Source organism: Strix aluco, chromosome 29 (genome assembly GCF_031877795.1).
Source record: "Strix aluco isolate bStrAlu1 chromosome 29, bStrAlu1.hap1, whole genome shotgun sequence".
Classification (NCBI taxonomy): domain Eukaryota; kingdom Metazoa; phylum Chordata; class Aves; order Strigiformes; family Strigidae; genus Strix; species Strix aluco.
The window spans coordinates 3786252-3805513 of record NC_133959.1 but is presented as its reverse complement, the minus strand read 5'-3'; the positions used below and the strand labels follow the sequence as shown (position 1 = coordinate 3805513).

Sequence of the window (19262 nt, the reverse complement as noted above, 5' to 3'; positions counted from 1 at the left end):
TTATCCCCAGAGGCCCCTCCAAGCCCACAGGGAGCTTGCCCACCAGTGCCAGGGCTGATGAAGAAAAAAGAAAAGCCTTTCTGTTCCCAAATTAAGGAAATCCCTCTGGGATGGGAGCACAAACACCAACTGGAGGCACAGCAGAGGAGCTGTCCCCTTCCAGCGTGACCTCGTCCCCTTCCCACCACCCATCCTCCCACGGCAGGAGCTAAGACAGCTGCCCCGGTGCACGGAGACCTTTATTTTGTTAAAAGGGGAAGCACCCGGTGGGACCGAGGGCTGGGGCAGGGGGCAGGGGTGTGCGATACCCTGGGGGCAATGGGGAATGGCCAGGGTCACCCACAGGGCTGCAGCGAGTTGGGCTGCACAGGACTTGGTCCTCGGTCATGGCTCGCACGTGGCAGACCCTGAGCTGCTGCGAGGGTTTAGAGGAGGGGTCTCCCCACCAGGACCCCCCCAGGCAGGGCACTGTGGCAGCTCCGAGACCCAGGGCCCGGGTGGGACGGGGAGAACTGGTCCCCGCGCGCTGCGGCAGCGAGGAGGGGAGCACGGGGAGCACGTGGACGGCAAGCCAAGCAAGAGCCGCACGCGGGAAGCCAAAACCCAGGTGAGCACAACTCAAGCCCCCCGAGAAGGGGAGGTCTCCAGGGAGGCACAAGCCCCTGGCACGCCACGGCGAGCCCAGCAGAGCCTGGGGAGAGTTACCGAAGGCTGTCGGTGGAGCGGCTCCTCGGGCGAGCAAGGGGCAGAGCCACCGAGGTCCCTTCGACGCCGCCTCAGCCCAGCACCGGCTGAGCTAGCGGATGCTGCCGTCTCCCTCGCCGCTCTGCAGCTTCTCCCGCTCAATGGACCACACCAGATCCTGGACAAACTTCATCTCCGAAGCCACCTGCTTGGCCAACGCCTCGTAGTGGTTCTCCAGCTTTCGGTAACGCCTCTTGAGGCCATTGGCCACCTGCACCACGCTCTTGGTTTCCTCCTGCGCCTGCTTCTTCAGGGCCTCTGTCTTCTGCAGCTCCTGCCGGATCTGGCGGAGGTCCTGGCTGATGCTCTCATTCTCTTCTTTGTACCATGACTCCTTCTCCTCGTAGATGGACAGCAGGGCCTCGATGTCCTCTTGGAATGACTTCTTGTTCCTCTCCAGCTCTCGGAGGCTCTCCTCAGCTGCAGCCACCTCCTCCATGACCTTGGAGAAGCGCTCGAAGTTGATGTACGTGTTGTTTGGCGGCATGCTGGAGTGGGACTTGATGGTGTACTCCTTCAGGCGCGTGGTCTTCAGCCGGCGGCGCTCGGGCTTCTTGCAGTTGTCTTCATTGCGGACGTTCCTCCTCTTGATCACCTGCAGAGAGGGGCAGCCACAGGCGTGGGGCACAGCCGGAACAGCGGGAGCCAGGTGGCTTCAGCACCCACCCACAGTCCCACAGCACCGAGGCCACCAGCAGCACCAAACCAGCCCCAACTGGGGGTTGGAAGAGCCATGGAGAGCTGCTGGTGCATCAACATCCACCCCCGACCTCTTGAATGTTTGACACCCAAAAAGTGACAATTCTTTAACTTCCCACCTTAATCCAAGGGTGTTCCAGGCTTTGAGCGATTGTCATCCGCTTCCTGCAACAACAGCAAGGCTGTGATCAAGGGGCAGAGGCTCTGCTGCCTCTTTCCCTGTTAAAGTCCTGGAAAAGCAGCTCGATCGTGTCACCTTTGGGGCACGGATGAGCCCAGGGGCCCACATCCAGTCCTCACTGCAGCCAGGGCCCGCATCCAGCCCCCACGCCCTCAGCCAGCCTCCCGAGAGCAAATACACACAGAAGAGCCCGCAGAAACCTCCCGACCGATGTCTGATCATACAGCACCACTGCTCCCACCCCAGCCCAGGGTCCTGGGTGCTCAGGTCAGCCCTTGATTCCTTCCAAACCCCGTTCCCTCCTTTCCAGCTGAGCTGCTGCACCCTCAGGGTGATCCCAGAATTCACCCCATGCCTGACACAGGGGAGAGATGCTTGTTTCCAGATGTTTCGCAACACCAAATCCTACAAGCAGCAGGAGGGAAAAAACGGGATAAATGGAATTTATAGACAAGCAGAACAACAGGGATGGGCAAAGGATGGGCTGGCAGCAGGCAGGCTCAGAGCTAAACCCTAACACAGGCAGATGTGGGAGCTGCCTGTACGCAGAGGGCTGGGCAGGAGGGACCGACCCCTGTCCCAGGGTAACCCCCAGCTCTGCTCCCTGTCTCTCACTTGGGGTCCTTGACGAGCAGGCGGCGGATGAAGTCCTTGGCCAGCTCACTGGTGTTGCTGAAATACTCCTCGTCGAAGTCGTAGTTGACGGCGGATATGTTGGTCAGGGTCTCTTGCTTTGTTTCCCCCAGGAAGGGGGAGGCTCCGCTCAGCCTGCGGTGAAAGCAGGTTGTGACACCCCAAAAAGGTGACAGCCCGAGGCGGGGGACTCGCCCGGCAGTGCCCGTCTCCCCCACACTCCCCTTATACTCACAGGATATAAGTGATGACCCCAATGCTCCTGGAAGAGAGAGGAAGATGAGGCTGAAGCCCCGCAGAGTGCTGTCGGTCCCCTCTCCCTGTGCTTTCAGCAAGAGGGGAGACACGCCGGCATGACCCCAGTCCTGGGGACCAGCCACTGGTGCCACTGGAAGGTGCCTGGGAGAGGACTCACTCACCACATGTCGGCCTCCAGCCCCAGGGGTTCGTAGTTCACAATTTCTGGGGCTTTTGAAGGAAAGAGGGGAGAAAACACACTTATTCTGGGGGAAAGAAGCCTGTCCCCACAGACACATCCCAGCTGCTGCACCAGGGCTTTGGGCATTTCTCCAGGATTAGACCAAAGCTTTCAGAGCCTGGAGAAACCCCACAGGAAAACCACCAGCTGGGTCTCACCTACAAACTCTGGGGTCCCAAATATATTCTTGAATTCATTCCCAGCTTCAATCTTGTGGGCAATCCCGAAGTCGATGAGTTTGATACGAGGGTTTGGCACGTTCTTGTCCAGCAGCATGATGTTCTCTGGCTGTGGGGGGAGAGGAGCTGGGCTTTACCCCCACACGCTCACCTGTGGGAGCCTTGTGCTGCCCTGGGCTCCTCTCTCTGGAGGACACAAGCAGGGAGAGACCCCAGGGCCAGCCCCACTGCTCCGCAGGAGCCTGGACGCTCCGCCCCGCTCCCCAGGTGCCAAGCACGGGGCATTTGCACCTCCCAGATCTCACCTTCAAGTCAAAGTGGGCAATGCGCTTGGAGTGCAGGTAGTGCACCCCGTCCAGGATCTGCTTGAGGAACTGCGTAGCCTCCTCCTCCGTCAGGGACTCCTTCTCAGCCAGGAAATCAAAGAGCTCGCCACCTGAGACCAGCTCCAGGATCAGCACCACGTCCGTCTTGTTCTCGAAGATGTCGTGCAGCGTGATGATGTTGGGGTGCTGGATCTCCCGCAGGATGTCCACCTCCCTCTCGATCTCCTCCCGGCTCACGCCCCGACGGCTGGACGACAGCCGACGCTTCTTGATGAATTTGGCCGCGTACTCCAGACCTGTTTTCCTCTCCCGGCATTTTCTTACAATAGCAAACTGGCCGCTGTGGGATGCAGGGAGGAGGTGAGGAAAGGATCTCCTGCATCACACGTGCCAGCGCGTGCTTGGCACTGGGGTCAGCACCGGCACGAGGATGGGGAATGCTGTGCTGTGTGGGAGGATGAACGGTTTCCCCGGAGTCTATCGGGAATCGGGGTCCTCCCCCACACAGCTGATGACACCCGCCTGCTCCCGGCATGCTCCCGGAGCAGGTGAGTAAACCCCAGCCTGGGATGGAGGAAGGAAATTCCTCCCAGGGACGCGGCAGCAGCTGCTGACCCTCCCTGGGGTGTTTGGGTGCTGCTGTGACCGCCCAGGGTGGGAGATGCCCATCAGCCTCCGTTTCCAGCCAGGAGCCCCCAGGCTGCTCCTAGGAGCAAACCGCGGAGCCCAGCGGTCCCAGAGGACCACAAAGCTCTGACAGAGAAGGTGGAAGCGGGAGGAAATGCCTGAAATAAGAGTAACCGACGGTTCAAAGCATGCTTAGGTCAGGGGCTGGGGGGAGACAGAGCTCTGGGCATCGAGAAGCACTTCCTTGGTCCTGCTACAGCAGGATCCCAACCCTTGTCCCTCCCCGCCCCAGCTGAGCCCCCCGTAGCCCCTCTGCCGAGATGCACAAGGGCCCCTCAACGCCCTCCCCCACCGAGGACAGGATCCATCCCACCTCCCCAGGCTGCTCCCTCCCCTCCCCACTGCCCCGGCCATTGGCCGTCCCCGCCAGCATGCGGTGACGTGTGGTCCCCGTCACCGGCCTCCGTCACTGGCCTCCACGCACGCCCGGACCCAAGACTCCTTTATACATCCCTGGATCACGGCCGGGGCCACCCAGAGCCCCCCCCAGGGCACGGACCAGCCTTGCCCAGGTGGGATCGGGGGTCCCCAGGCACCACATCTGTCCCCATGGCTCACAGTGGACCACAGCTACAGCGCAGTCCCAAAGAGAAAGGGGACACAGAGCAAGCCCCTGGAAGCTCCCCACCTTTCAAAAAAAAAATATTAAAGCCACCCAAAATGTTTTCACTGCACAATTATTTCCTAGTGCCTGAGAAGGGGCACCCCCAGGGAGCCTGTGTCCAGGCAACCATGGCTGCGGCAGACCCCGAGTCCCAGCAGTGCCAGCACGGAGCTGGCGTGGCTGAGGCAGTGCTGGAGGATCCAAACCCAGCCCACACCCCCCCTCCACTGCTGCTGCCTTTGCATCCCGGATGATTAAATCCCATTTGCATGCAGTGATTCACCCCCAGATCTGTCCCGCAGGCGCAGAGCCCGGCGACAGCGACCAAGAAGTGACGGAAGCCACCAGCAGCGACCCAGCAGCCCTGACCAAACCTGGACAGGATGGGAGCTCTGCAGGCAGCTGCTAGGCCTGCCCAGATACAGGAGCAAGTTTAGCTCTAATTAACACCTTTTTTTTTTAAATATATAGCTGCTAGAAGTGCCTGGCTCTCAGCACAGCCCCTGGCCCCCAGATCCACTGCCTGCAGGTAGCACAGAGGTGGCACAGGGGATGCCACCGGCACAGGGACACCACAAAGGCTACAGCAGCTGGGTGAAGCTCCCAGCCTGGTGCTCGGGCCCCTGCAGCCACAGAAGCCCCCCCAGAGCACAGCGGGCTGTCACTCACCTGCCCAGCTCTTCCCCCATCTCGTAGAAGTCCTCCACGCTCTCCTGCCGGAAGGTGGACATGGCTGCGGGGCCCTCGCAGAGCTGAAGCTGCCCTGACCCTGCGAGCGGAGGAGGATGCCGGGGAGCAGCCGGGGATCAGCACCTGAGGCACCAGAAAAGGGGGTTTATGCCCCGGGAGCCACACGCCAACACCAGCAACAAACCTGCTGTGGCAGCTCGGGGCCAGGACCCGGCACAGGGAGCCCCAAAGCAGCACAGCCCCATGCCGTGCTGCGCCGTGGGGCGGCTGAGGCCGAGCCACATTAGTCCCAGGGACACCCCCCCCGGGTCTCATCACGCCCCACGGCCTGTGGGAACCCCCTGCCCCAGCGGGGATGCCCTGGGGGGAGAGAGGAGGGACAGGGGTCGGTGGCTGCGTGGGCCCCATGGCTGTGGGCCAAGCTCCATCCCAAATCTCTCGTCACTGCAGTCAGCGACACTCAGCTGCGGTGGAGGGTCCCCCTGAGTCGGCCAGTGGCACCCCGCTGCCCCCACCCTGCCCACAGCCCCCCCAATCCCTCACAGCCCCTCCCTGCCCCACAGCCCCCCCAATCCCTCACAGCCCTTTCCTACCCCACAGCCCCCCCATCCTGTTGCCCCCCAGCCCCTCCATGCCTCACATCCCCCACACCCTGTTGCCCCCCATCCTGATCCCTCACCCTCACAGCCCCTCCCTATCCCATAGCTCCCACACCCACAGCCCCCAATCCCTCACAGCCCCTCCCTGTCCCACAGCCCCCCCACCCATAACCTCCCCATCCCAATCCCCAAGCCCCTCCCTGCCCCACAGCCCCCACACCCACAGCCCCCCATCCTGATCCCTAACCCCCACAGCCCCTCCCTACCCCATAGCTCCCACACCCACAGCCCCCCCAATCCCTCACAGCCCTTTCCTGCTCCACACCCCCATCCCGATACCCCCAATCCCCTCCCTGTCCCATAGCTCCCACACCCACAGCCCCCCCAATCCCCTCCCTGCCCCACAGCCCACACCCCCCCCCCCCCACAGGCCGCAAACCCCTCCCAGCCCCATCCCACCCCCTCAAATCCCAACCGTCGCCCCTCTCCCACCCCCACAAGCCCCCAAACCCCCCTCCCCACCCCACAACCCCCACCCCACAGCCCCTTCCCGCCCCACAGCCCCCACAGCTCCCCCCGTCCCACCTGGGCCGCCGCCGCCCGCGTCGCCGCATTCCAGCACTGCTGAGGGACCCGCCCATCATCTGGCTCCGCCCACTTTTTTTTGGCTCCGCCCCCCGCTCTCCGCGCTGCGCGCGGAGAGCGGGGGCGGAGCCAAAAAAAAAGTGGGCGGAGCCAGAACCACCCCTCCCGCCTCCCCCCCCCCCCAGGTCCTCCCGCCCGCAAGGGGGCGCCCCAAACCATGGGAGAGCACCCAAAAAAAGCACATCCGATCACCATTATCCAATTTTATTAATTCCAGTGGCACTAATACAGGCGGCGATGGTCACGACGGACAGTCACACTGCAGGCGGGCACCCCTCCCCTGCCTCATTTTGCATCGATTTACCCTGGGTTGTTTCCTTCTGCAGAAATGCTTTGAGTCAAATAAATACAGAATTGGGCAAATCTAGTGGAAATGTTTTAGTTACAATGGCAAAGATGAGTCATGTGCAACACAGAAACCTATAAGGCTTTGTTGTTTGGTTTTTTTTCTCCTCATTTAAAGTCTCAAATCGCTATGAAACCGATTAATTAACAATGCAAAGAGATGGTGGTCACAGGCGTCTACCCCTTTGCACGGGCGTTAACGCTAATTAATTAAATTTTTCTCCCCCCCCCCTCCCCTCACAGTCCAACGCATTTAATTAGAGTTTGTCGAGGAAGTTGTCGAGGGCGGGGATTCCTTCCTTCAGCCCTTTGCGTTTGCGGGTCTCGGCCACCACCTGGCAGGGACGGCTGGCGCTGTCGAAGGGGTCCCCGGGCAGGATCTGCCAGTGGTCGAAGACGCACTGGGGGAAAGCTTGGCCTCCCGTGTTGGACCTCAAATCCGCCGTAAAACCTGGCAGAAAGAAGAGAGAGGGTGAGGTGGAGGGGAAACGGGCACAGTTTGGCGTCACCTCTAGCACAACACCTGCTCCAGGTCACCACCGGCACATCCCAAGGAGCCCCCAAAGCCCACAGAGACGCCAACCACAGCGGAACATCAGGAGAGATGGGGGTGGAGGAGAGAAGGTTCCAGAAAACCTCCCTGCAGCCTCTCGCTACTTCAAGGGGGGTTTAGAAGAAAGATGGGGACAGACTTCAGCAGGGCCTGTAGCGCTAGGACAAGTGGTGATGGTTTTGAACTAAAATAGGGGAGATTCAGGCTAGACATAAGGAAGAAATTTTTTACGCTGAGGGTGGTGAAACCCTCAGGCTGCCCAGAGAGGTGGTGGATGCCCCATCCCTGGAAACGTTCAAGGCCGGGTTGGACGGGGCTCTGAGCAACCTGCTCGAGTTGAAGATGCCCCTGCTCATGACTAGAGGAGCTTTAAAGGTGCCCTCCTGTGGTGGGGACCTTTCTGAGATGTTGGGTCTCTCTTCCCACACAACAAGCGATGGGATGAGAGGAAACGGCCTCAAGTTGCACCAGGCGAGGTTTAGGGTGGGTATTAGAATTTCTTCATCAAAAAGGTTATCAAGCACTGGAACAGACCACCCAGGGAAGCTGTTGAGTGACCATCCCTGGAGGGATTTAAGAGCCATATAGAAGTGGCACTTTGGGACATGGCTTAGTGGTGGCCTTGGCAGTGCTGGGTTAACAGTTGGACGCCATCTTAAAGATCTTTTTCAATCTGAAGGATTCTACAATCCCTGCCAGAGAGCTGGACACAAAAGATCTCCCTTCCTTCCTTCCCTCTCAGGGTTGGTATCAAGCTCCAGGAGCACCCAGGGGAGCGCCCAGGACCAGCCCACTCACCAAAGGACTCGTTGACGGGCAGGTAGGCCTTGACCACAAACATGGGGGTACCAGCCACCTGGGTCTCCTCAAACACGTGGCCACGCTTCCTGTTCAGCACACCGTAGATGCCACCCACCACCTGCTCCGGGCACTGCAAAAAGAGAGAGGTGTCAGGACCACAAACCACCCAACTCATGTTTTCTTCATTTTCTGGGCCGAGCAGAGGTTCCTCACCTGGATTTCCACAAGGTAGATGGGCTCCATGAGCCGGGGCTGGGCGGTGAGCACGCAGGCATACAGGCATCTCCTGGCAGTGGGAATGATCTGCCCGCCTCCGCGGTGGATGGCGTCGGCGTGCAGGGTGACGTCGTGCACGTCGAAACGCACAGCGCGCATGTTCTCCTCGCACAGGACCCCCTGGGAAAGCAGAGCAGGGGCGTCAACCAGCACCATGTCAGGGGACAGCAGGATGTTCCCCACCAGAAGGCTCCAGTCCCTCAGCTTACACCATTTACACCAGGATCTTCATGCAGCCGCTCCAAGGTTCACATCAGAAGTGCTGATACACTTTTATGATTCTGCAACCCAAGTATTGGGCCAGGAAAACTATTTTTTTCACATTACCCAGGACAAAAGAAGTTGTTGGCATGGCATTTCCTCCTTCAGACTGAGACTAACTTAAACAGGAAAAAACCTTCTCCTATTGCTGTTCCCAGTCTACCTGTCAACTGGTTATTTTGGAGTCATCTCCTGTCTAGTCCTGAAAAAAATAACTGGTAAACAAGGCCAGGTCTTTGCTGAGGCTCTCTGAGTACCTTTCATTTTCTTTCCATGCCAGCTGTGTTACTCATCTTAATAGTTTGTCCCGGCTGCTGCATTTTCCTCTCTGAAAAGCTTTCTAAAATGTTAAGTACATGCTGAGTCTCTCTGCAGTCATGGGAGAAAGCTTTCTGTCTGCAGGTTGTGTGTGCCTAAACTGGTACGACATCTTCACTCCAGCTGTCACTAAGTTTCACTTATCCTAAAATATACTTCTGAATTCTAAATATGTTGCACTGTCTGTGACTGTTTTCCCAAAATTTCTTTGAGAAGACCAGACAGGCAGTAACCCCAGAGCGATCCCAGCCCTGCCGTGACCAGCCCTTACCTCCTTTGTCGCCCACTGGAAGCCAGCCACCACACTGTCTTTGATCTCGTTCAGGTACTGCACCCCCTTGGTGATGTCGGTCAGGATGTTGGGGCCGGTGCCGTCGGGGCCAAAGCACCAGATTTTCCTGGCTTCGGTGACATCCCACTCGTACTTCTCAGCCAGGTAACGAGCTCGCTGCTTCAGCTCCTGGCGTGCAGAGACCTCGCCCTTGTCGATGTCTTCAGCCAAACCATCGGGGAAAGGCCGGGCCTTCATGTAGAGCCTGTTGTGTTTGTTGGGGGACTTGGAAAGGCACATCACGTTGGATTCCTCGCTGACTGTCTCACGGTAGGACACAACAGGATCCGATTTCTGCAGTGACAGAAGAGCAAAGAGCAGTGAGTCACCAACCAATTGGCAGCTCAGCAGAGCTCACCCACTGCTCTGTCACTGCAGCCCCTCTACCTTAATAGGAATGCACGCGTGGTCCTCTTCCAGATCCTTCAGGCAGATCTCCAAGTGCAGCTCCCCGGCACCGGCGATGATGTGCTCCCCAGACTCCTCAATGATGCACTGAAAAGACCATTCACACAGCAGGTCAGGCTTTCGACTGCAATGCAACAACAGCTCTCGCACGTGAAGTACCAGTGACTGCCTCCGATTTTTGTCTTTGACTCAAAGCTACTTTTAGATGCTCTTTCCACTGATCTCAGCACCAACCCCAAGGTGAAATGCAATATTCCTTCCCACTCTGGTAGGGCTGGGACCAATACTCAAGGCTTTCCTGCCAGCACCCCCAGTACAACCACAATTTAAGGCAGAAGCCTCTTGTCCCTGAAGCCATTTCAGTCATTCACCTGCACCATGGGGTCAGACTTGGCAAGACGCTTCAGTCCCTCCACCAGCTTGGGCAGGTCAGCTGGGTTTTTGGCTTCCACAGCCACGCGCACGACGGGGCTGACGCTGAACTTCATGACTCTCATGTTGTGAGCGTGCTCGAAGGTGGTGATGGTTCCAGTCTTCACAAGGAACTGGTCGACACCAACCAGACCAACAATGTTTCCACAAGGCACGTCCTCGATGGGTTCAACGTAGCGGCCCATCATGAGAATGGTCCTGGTGAAAGAGAAAGTGGTTTTAATGAAGTTTGAAAAAGGAGGCCCTGCCAGGCACTACCCTGGAGTTCAGCAGCAGACTTGAAGTCCATGGCCAAGTGCCTTGCCTGGCCTCTGAGATGAGAAGAGACCCAAGAAAGTACTAGAACCACAAATCTGAACCACAGAGCACACTCCAGCCAGGACTGACCTTTGAATTGGCTTCAGGTACAGATCCTCCTTCTTGCCAGGGGTGTAGTTTGGTCCCATGATTCTGACTTTCAAGCCAGTTGAGACGAGACCAGAGAAGACACGTCCAAAAGCGTAGAAACGTCCCTTGTCAGAGGTTGGCACCATTTTAGAGATGTACATCATTAGGGGGCCTTTGGGGTCACAGTTCTTAATACCTGGGAGGAGGGAGAGATCAGTTTAGCTTAGTATCATTTCTAGCATCTGGCATACATGCCCTGTGCCCCACCCCCAAATCCCAACACAAGACCTGTACCCACTGTTGTCCCAGCCTGCTGACCTCTGTCCCGACAGCTGGCCAGCCCAACCAGAAAGATCACATCACCAAGAGATGTTTTAAACGAACACAAGCTCAGCCTGAGCCTTTGGCATATACCCTGGCTACCCTCCAGTTACTTAACTAGCTCAGTCCTCCAGATTAAAGCTCGTAAGCTTGTTTGATCCGTACTAGAAAAGCTACGGACTCAAGAATTACAGTAGCTAACGAGCTGGGTACCGGGAGAACAAGATGGCTAGGGGTGTGTTGGAACACTGTGAAGAGACACCTGGCAGCAAAGCAGCAGCTCATCGTACCTATGGCAGCCTCATCATCAGGGGGTCCCTCGTAGAGCAGCTCACAGCGGTACTTCTGGGCTGTGACAGGAGAAGGCAGGTGAATGGTGATCATCTGCAGCAGGGCATCTCCGGCAGGCAGCCACCGCCTCATCACGGCCTGAGCAGAGATCAGAGCAGTAAGACCCGATCAGATCGTTCAGAGCCTGGCAGTTAACCCTCCCTTGCTTCCCCATCCTCCAAGCTGCCAACGGCCCCATCCCACCCAAGCAGGGTTTGTAGCTGCTTAGTAAGTTTACACAGTTGGAGCAGCACAACCACTCGTCTCCACCCCACTGATGCTTCAGACCAATCTCACCTTCAGCAGGGGTTTGCCCTCCTTGTCCTTATCTTCACTGTCAAGCTTAATGTCCAGTTTCTCAATCAGTTTAGCCGCCTCCTCTTTCTTGAAGTTCATGATTGCATCGAAAACCTGAAACAACAGCAGCAGTCACGAATGTTGCCAGTTGACCCAGTTTGAAGCAGCAGCACAAAAGTGTCTAAAGAGAATCTCTGTTCTTGCTCATCACCCAGCTGAATCCATCTGGAGGCTCAGACGCGTATTTGCCCGCACAGAATCTGCTACCAGCTTCCCTACCCACCCAGGGTAACAAGATGTGTCAGATATTTAAATTTCTTCAGTCAGACAAGTCAGGTCAAAGTGAAGAAATTTTCCATCATCATGCACTGTATGTGAACCAGAGAGCACAAGGGAGGGCTGAACACCAAGGAGCTCACCTTGAAGATGGGGTCAAGGATGAGCTGGCAGAAGGTCCTGGGCAGTTTCTTTCCATCAGGGCTGGTAGCAGATTTGCTGAACTTGCCAGTAGCAGGATCAAAATACCTGGAGAAAGAATCAAGTCAGACAAGTATCAGTGCTCAGTTCAGCTGCAGAAGTGTGGCTTGTTCCGCTTGCTCAGGCCAGAGGAAAGAGCTGCTGAGTAAGAATCATCTTCATACCTTCCCCCATCTCTCTCAGAGCTCACCAGAATGCATTTAACTCATGCTGCCAACTCAGTGTCCCCTCCCCATTTATCTGGGTGTTTCCTATTCTGCAGGAATTTCATGGGAAACGGTTCTTTTCCTGGCACATGCACCAAGTCACTGAGACACAGCGTAAGCAGGCACAACCACATCCTCCCTTCTCACCCATCTTCCACAGCATCAGACTGCAGCCACACAGAGCTGCTCTGGGATTAAAATCAACAGCCAGGATTCCTCACCTGTCTCCCCACAGCTTCTTCATCATGTCTTCTACTTTCTTGGCACGCTCAGATGGATTCAGCTGGGCATCACCCTTGGCAGCAAACTTTGCAACATACATTTCAGCAAACTGTTTCAGGGTGAAAGCCCAGCCATGCAGGCCAGAACCAAAGCCAACGGTACCAAGCACTGGATCAATCTGAAACAGAACAGGATACCTGGATTAGAGGAGCAGACACAGCTCTTACGGCCACAGAGCGTTACAGCAGTCAGCCTATTCTGTCTCAAACAGCACTCAAGTACAAAAAGAGTTTGAAAATGGAGCTTCGGGACTATGGGACCCTCAAGCAGTTCTGTGCCAGCAGCCACCTCCAAGGTCTGGGGACAGTCTGGCCACACACCCACCATCTTAGCTTTGTACTGCAGAACTAGATCAGTTTTTCATCACTTCGACCAACTATGTACTCAGAGAGCTCAGCAGCTGCACAGATTTGTGTGCAGGTAAGATTCCTATCCTTCACAGGGAGTATCAGCACTACATGAAAACCTGCAGCACGCTGGAGAGTGCTCAACGGGAACAAAGCACAAGCTCTTTCTCAGAGCCGACAGCCCAGGAACCCAGTGGGGAGCGGTGCTCGGAGCGCAGGGACGGGCAAACACCAACGGGCCTTCCATTTGAGAACCGGGGGAGGGACGCTGCGTGGGAGCCTAGGATCTCGCATCACCCGACATCACAGATGTGATGTGGGCAAGAAGGTGTCCTACAAAACGAGCACACCCTTCATAAAGAGAGAAAATACTTTCTTCTATTTATAGCCTTTATTTGCTCAAGCCTTGAGCCAACAGAAGATTCTAGAGGAAAGCTAGTGAGTTCCAAACCAGCACAAACCTGGGCAGTACGGGCATCTTCCTTATTCTACTCTCACTTCTCCACTTGAGATAGGAAATAATGACTGAGCAGACAACTGCTCCCTCTCACTAAAGAGAATTATTAGTTCAAATGCAGCGTTTGCAGCCTCTCACCATGATATTTCCCATGGGGCCACTTTCTCCTTCTCCATACGTGGAGATAATGACGTTCACGTTTTCCACGATGCGCTGGAAGGTCTGGTACAGCTCTTCTGGCTCCAGCTGCAGCTCCAGCAGCGCTCGGTCCATCTTGTTCATCATCAGGACAGGCTTGATCCTCTCAGCAATGGCCTGACGCAGCACAGTCTCTGTCTGCACGCACACGCCTGCCAAACACAGGGGAATTAGTTATCCTCATCTTTAAACTCGCCCAACATAACACTCTAGTTGCATATGGCTGCAAAAAGCCTTACCAGAGACACAGTCTACAACAACCAGGGCACCATCAGTGACACGAAGAGCAGCAGTAACCTCTGAAGAGAAGTCCACGTGCCCAGGAGAGTCAATCAAGTTGATCAAGAAACCAGAACCATCTTTGCTCTGCTTGATGAAGGCCAAATCATTTTCAGAGAGTTCATAAAAGAGGGAAATAGCTCTGAAATAAAAGAAAAACTATGAAAGTCATCATCTACATGTTACCCATCCCCAATGCTTAGAAACAGCCTTCTATACTGCACAGAGAGCTGCGCCTGGGCTTAAGGACTTCCCAAAGCATGTTCCTGGGAAGCCAGTGTGGGAGATAACCAGAACACAGGCTAAAAATCTACCCTTCCTATGCTCTTCTGAAATCATAACCTCTTTTGACTCTGTGCAATTTAAAGTGCCCAAAGAGGGTTCCATTTCTTTCAGTCAAGGATTTGTGCTTTTTCTACTAGGCCCAACTGCCTTTTCGATCCCTTTTCACGCCACTCAGGTTCCCCACACCACTCATGGTGACAGCGGCCACGTACGTCGCCAGAGATGCTCCCAGGCCAGTCTCCACACCACATCTGCAGGACTCCAGTGGACATCAGCCACATCCAACAGTCCCAGTGCTAAAACGAAAGGCTGAAGCTCCTGCTGCACATCTATTTCCCAGTGGCCACCAAGACAGTGCTCTAGGATTCACTAGAAGCCAATCAATACTTGCTCTCTCATTTAAGCAATCCTCACAAGCAAGAGATGAGCTTCTGAACTGACTAGAGAAAGCCTGACACCATCTTCTTTCGTCACACGATCGGTGGAGGACTTGAAGCCCCCCTAAGTTCAGACAGCAGGTGCACTGAGGTGCCCGAAGGGAGGGAACTCACGTTGATTTGATGGTAATGCACCGTTCTTGCTCATCCTTCCTTGTGTCGGTGAAACGGGTCTCCCCCGCACGGGCAGAGGCAATGATACCAGCTTTGCATACCAGAGAATCAGTCAAGGTTGATTTGCCGTGATCAACGTGGGCAATCACAGACATGTTTCTGATGTTGGCCTTTTTGTCCATGATGGCCCGTATCTGGTCTACTGTGAAGTTCACCTTGAAGAATCAAAGGACGGGGAGAAAAGAGAAAAACACAGGGGATATAGAAACAGTTTCAGCAATTCTAGGAAGCCCAAGCAACACCACCAATACCTGCCATCGTCACACCGACACCGATTCTGCCTGGGCAGCCCGTCACAGACAACCCACGCCAAGGGCACGGCAGACACCGACGTTACAAGCGGAGGGGCCTGGGCCCGCAGCGAGAGCACCCAGCGCTCCCTCTCCGGCTCAGCGTCCTGCCAACTGCAGCAGCGCTTCCTTGAGACAAACCCCCGCCAAAACCCAACCCTCGATCGGTCGCTGCTCCGCGGCGGGTGGGTGACAGCCCGCTGCGCCGGTACGGTTGTCCCCGCCCGGGCCGCAGCGTTACATAAGGCAGCCGCTGGCCACCGCAAAGGCTCGTCGCCGGCGTCAACACCGCCCCGGTGCCACATCACCGCCGCCATCGCTCCCCCTCCCCACACAGGCAGGCGTCACACCACCGGGCCGCGCCGGCACGGCCGCGGCGGCCCCTGCACCGGGAGAACAGAACGCTACGGGGGCTGACACAGGCCCCCGGGGCCACCGAGCCCCACCCGCCGGGCAAGGGCCCCCGAGTCTCCCCGGGGACAGTCCCCTCCCCGCCGGCTCCTTTCCAGCCCCACCCCTCTCCCCTCAGCAGCGGCCCAGCCCGGCACGACAGGCCCCTGCCGCCGCCGCCGCCCCCCCCGGCCCTCCCGGCGCTGCTATCCCCACCGACGCAGCGAGCGCGGTGCCCGCTCAGCCCCCCCGGGGCGGCGGCAGGACGCGGGGCCTCACCATGGTGGCGGATGGCGGCGGATTCTCCGGGGCGGGGGGGTTCCAGCAATGGCGGCGGCGACAGCCCTGTCTCGCTGGCGAGCGCAGAGCGGGCGGAAGAGAGCGCTGACGTCAACCGCCCCCCTCTTATACGGCGGCGCCGGCCGGGGGGCGGGACCTGCGCACCCGGCACGCACGGCGCATGCGCTGCCGCGCCTCTCTGGTCCGCAGCGGCCGGCAGGCTCTATGGTTGGGAGGACCGTCCCGCCGGGGCGGGACCACGTGGCCGCTCACCGGGGCTGCACCGGGGGAGCTGGGACCGGCAACTCCCGCCCCGGCTCTGCCCGAGACGCAGCGGCGGGGGAAAGTCCTCCTGACCCGCTGCCGGTAACTCGCGCAGGAACCGTCCCAGGGGACCAGAGTCGGTACGGCCACTGCGGGCGGTGAGCCCCGGGGCGCCGCCGCTGTCGGAGCCGTGAGGGCCGCCGGCGCCGCCAGAGCGGCAGGCGAGCCCGGGGGTCTCTGCTCCCAGGAGGAGGCGCTAGGGCACAGGTGTGAACCCCGACCTGGGCACCGGCCACCGTTAGCCCGGCCCCGCCCCTCCCCGCTAAGGCCGGTCGGGCACTGCCGGGGCCCGACGCCGGCCCCGCAGGGTCCTCGGGCTGCGCACGCGCCGACCGGCCCGGGAGTACGAGGGGCCGCGGGCGCTGCACCGCCCCCTGCGGGCGGGGAGGAGCGCGGCGCGCCCGGTGGGCCCCGCTCCCGGTTGGGCTCCCGGCCCTGCCCCGTTCCCCCCTCCCCCGGGCAGGGACTGTCATGCGGCGACGTCGCTCGGGCACCGAGGCGTCCCCGCGTGCCCTGCCCGTGCCCTTATCGCCCCTGCACCGGGTCCCGGGGGCGCACGGTGCTGCACCAGGGATGGGGCCTCACCCTGCGGCCCCGGGCTGGACACGGTGTGTGCCCAGGGCTGACGGGCTCCGGCTGGGACCCCAGGGGACATCGCGGTCCCTGTGGGGAGCCCAGCGGCCCCGCTCCTCTGTGGGCGATTCCTCGTGCTCCGGCAGAGCCGACTCTGGGGTGATGTGGCCAAAGGATGCGGGATGGCTGCGCGGTACCAGGGAAGGATTCCCCCAGTGCAGCACTGAAAGGAAAGGCCAAAATCTCCTCAGTTTGTCCCAGCAAGTTGGGAAACTGAAGCTCTACGCGGTGAAGAGCATCACCTGAGTTAGGAATAGATAGAAGTTACACACACAGGCGAGGAAAGAGGGACTCCGGGCAGGGACTCTCCATCTCCACAGCATAAATATTTTACTGCCTTTTCCTTCTCTTCAGCATCACAGGAGGCCGTTGCTCCATCTCCCTCAGCTGCAGTGTAAGAAAGCAAATTCAAATTCAAATAAATTCAAGCCACTCCATCCCCACACCACCTCACCCAGCAGCTATGGTTGCTGCCAAATTCCCAGCACATCCTCAGCCCATTGGTCCCCTCCACCAGTCACAGGCAGGGACCAGCAGGACAGTGGTGGAGCTACACCCAGGATGGATTTGGCCCTCCACTCTCCTGGTGTGACAGGATGAGTTATCAGCTGTTGGGGTTTCCATAGCAATCATTTGAATTTTTAGCACCAATACTGGCTTTTGCTAGACTGGAAGAGAACACTGGGGAGCCTGATTAACATATTGGCCTACCTAGGAAACTGGCTAATTGCCTTTTTGTTTAATTAGCTCGTGGGATTGATGACAAGGAGAGGAAAGTGCTGGAAAATGTCTCCTAGTGCAGCATTTCACCCCGACTACTGGGGTTACCTCCTGGTAACTCAGCCTGGAGCTGGAGAGGACACTGCTGTGCACTTGCTTCTTAGAAATGGAGCAACCAGACCCCAGGGGGAACAGTATTGGGCGTAGGAGAAATAATTTCTACCTACATAGAATGTATTTTTAAGAAGTGATGGGTTATTGGAGAGAATCTCTCCTCTCCAAGCACCCACCAAACGCTGACCTGTGCGGGAGGGCGGGGGGATCTCTGGGGTGCCATCGCCACGGAGCAGGTTGGTTTTAGCCGTGAGGGGCCACGTGTGCCTTGGCAGGGAGCGTGTCGGAGGGGAAGGCATGGCGGGAGGCTCTCAAGGCCCCTGAAGCAGACGTGCAGGGCTGAGCGGCATCCCTCACTAGCGGTCAGAGGGTCTGGCCGCTCCGAGGTCTGAGATCCAACAGGAGAAGCTGAGATTTGCAAGTTCAAGCTCAAGCAGAGGCTGCCACAGGAGGAGGAGGATGGTTAGGCCAGTATCCTTTGGCCTCCTCTGATGAATCACAGAATCATCCAGGTTGGAAAGGACCTTGAAGATCATCCAGTCCAACCGTTAACCCAGCACTGACAGATCCCAACTACACCAGATCCCTCAGCGCTGGGTCAACCCGACTCTTGAACACCTCCAGGGATGGGGACTCCCCCCCTGCCCTGGGCAGCCCATTCCAACGCCCAACAGCCCCTTCTGGAAAGAAATACTTCCTAGTATCTAGTCTAAACCTTCCCTGGCGCAACTTGAGGCCATTCCCTCTTGTCCTATCACTTATTACTTGGCTCAAGAGACTCATCCCCCCTCTCTGCACCCTCCTTTCAGACAGCTGTAGAGGGCCATGAGGTCTCCTCTCAGCCTCCTCTTCTCCAGACTAAACCCCCCCAGTTCCCTCAGCCGCTCCCCATCAGACCTGTGCTCCAGACCCTGCACCAGCTCCGTTGCCCTTCTCTGGACACGCTCGAGTCATTCAATGGCCTTTTTGGAGTGAGGGGCCCAAAACTGAACCCACTCATCGAGGTGCAGCCTCACCAGTGCTGAGTACAGGGGTCAGATCCCTCCCCTGTCCCTGCTGGCCACGCTATTGCTGATACAAGCCAGGATACCATTGGCCTTTTTGGCCACCTGGGCACACTGCTGGCTCCTGTTCAGCCGGCTGTCAACCAAACCCCCCAGGTCCCTCTCTGACTGGCACAGATCCAAAAGTGCTGTTGTCTTGGGTTCTTCTCCAGAGCGTTTTCTCTCCAGAAAAGCTTGTAACAACTGCCTGCTCTTCAAAAGCGTTTCCCAGCAAAACTACAAGTGATGAGATCTGGTGCTCCCTGGTTTTGAGAAAAAAACTGCCCTCAGGCATCAGTGCCAACAACACCCCAGGCTGAACCAAGCATCCCAACATCCAGCCAGGAGCCAGGGTGCAAGGGGAGCCCCTGCCCAGCCCTCCCGGGCCCCCCACCTCAGCCAGGCCCCTCCAGTGCTGCCCTCCTCAGCAGGGAGGCTCGGCAGGGCCCGGCCACACTCCAGGGCCGCGGAGGGACCGGCACAAGGCAGCGGGGCCTCGGAACAAGCCCCCCAGCCCCGGGGGCAGGCCCGGGATGACACCGGGCGCGGCGGGGCCTGGCCCGGCCAGGGGCATCCACCTGCCGCCATTTTGGGGGCACCACACATCGCTCCCGGGGGACTGCGCCACCACCTGCCCTCTTGCTCTCGCCCTCTTGCTCGCTGCGGGGCGGGGACACGCTCCCAGCCCCGCTCCCGCCAGATACAACCCCAAGAGCCACCACTCCCCGTCCCCGGTTCGCGGGGCGCGGTCCCTTTAAGCTCCCCGGGGGGGCGGGGCCGGGCGGGGCGGGGCCGCGGCGCG

The 19262-nt window shown here is 58.2% G+C and overlaps 2 protein-coding genes, 1 long non-coding RNA gene and 1 other non-coding gene across 5 annotated transcripts; all 4 read right to left on the bottom strand.

Annotated features, from left to right (window-relative positions):
• Positions 1-221: 221 nt before the first annotated feature.
• DAPK3 (death associated protein kinase 3) lies at positions 222-6473 on the bottom strand. 2 transcript variants are annotated; one of them, XM_074808970.1, is made up of 9 exons: positions 6406-6473; positions 5201-5344; positions 3220-3580; positions 2894-3023; positions 2677-2725; positions 2493-2519; positions 2240-2392; positions 1563-1608; positions 222-1339 (listed from the first exon to the last, which is right to left on the bottom strand). In XM_074808970.1, exons 2-9 carry the CDS (start codon positions 5260-5262, stop codon positions 797-799), a joined length of 1371 nt encoding a protein of 456 aa, XP_074665071.1. In that variant the 5' UTR covers positions 5263-5344; positions 6406-6473; the 3' UTR covers positions 222-796. The 2 variants fall into 2 exon arrangements, with proteins under 2 accessions (XP_074665071.1, XP_074665073.1); XM_074808972.1 differs by lacking the exon at positions 6406-6473 and having other exon boundaries at positions 5201-5593.
• A 180-nt stretch (positions 6474-6653) lies between these two features.
• On the bottom strand, positions 6654-15752 carry EEF2 (eukaryotic translation elongation factor 2). The gene is made up of 15 exons (XM_074808969.1): positions 15627-15752; positions 14608-14822; positions 13732-13913; positions 13433-13644; positions 12430-12608; positions 11945-12050; positions 11526-11639; positions 11189-11327; positions 10578-10773; positions 10130-10388; positions 9738-9845; positions 9291-9644; positions 8378-8560; positions 8162-8294; positions 6654-7261 (listed from the first exon to the last, which is right to left on the bottom strand). The coding sequence occupies exons 1-15, from the start codon at positions 15627-15629 to the stop codon at positions 7068-7070; spliced, it is 2577 nt and encodes an 858-aa protein (XP_074665070.1). The 5' UTR covers positions 15630-15752; the 3' UTR covers positions 6654-7067.
• LOC141916525 (small nucleolar RNA SNORD37) lies at positions 11825-11893 on the bottom strand. Its single transcript, XR_012621147.1, has one exon. It is a non-coding gene; the product is annotated as a small nucleolar RNA SNORD37 (small nucleolar RNA).
• Positions 15753-16938: 1186 nt separating the features above from the next.
• On the bottom strand, positions 16939-18389 carry LOC141916483 (uncharacterized). Its single transcript, XR_012621137.1, has 3 exons — positions 18315-18389; positions 17605-17941; positions 16939-16970 (listed from the first exon to the last, which is right to left on the bottom strand). It is a non-coding gene; the product is annotated as an uncharacterized LOC141916483 (long non-coding RNA).
• Between the last annotated feature and the right edge of the window lie 873 nt (positions 18390-19262).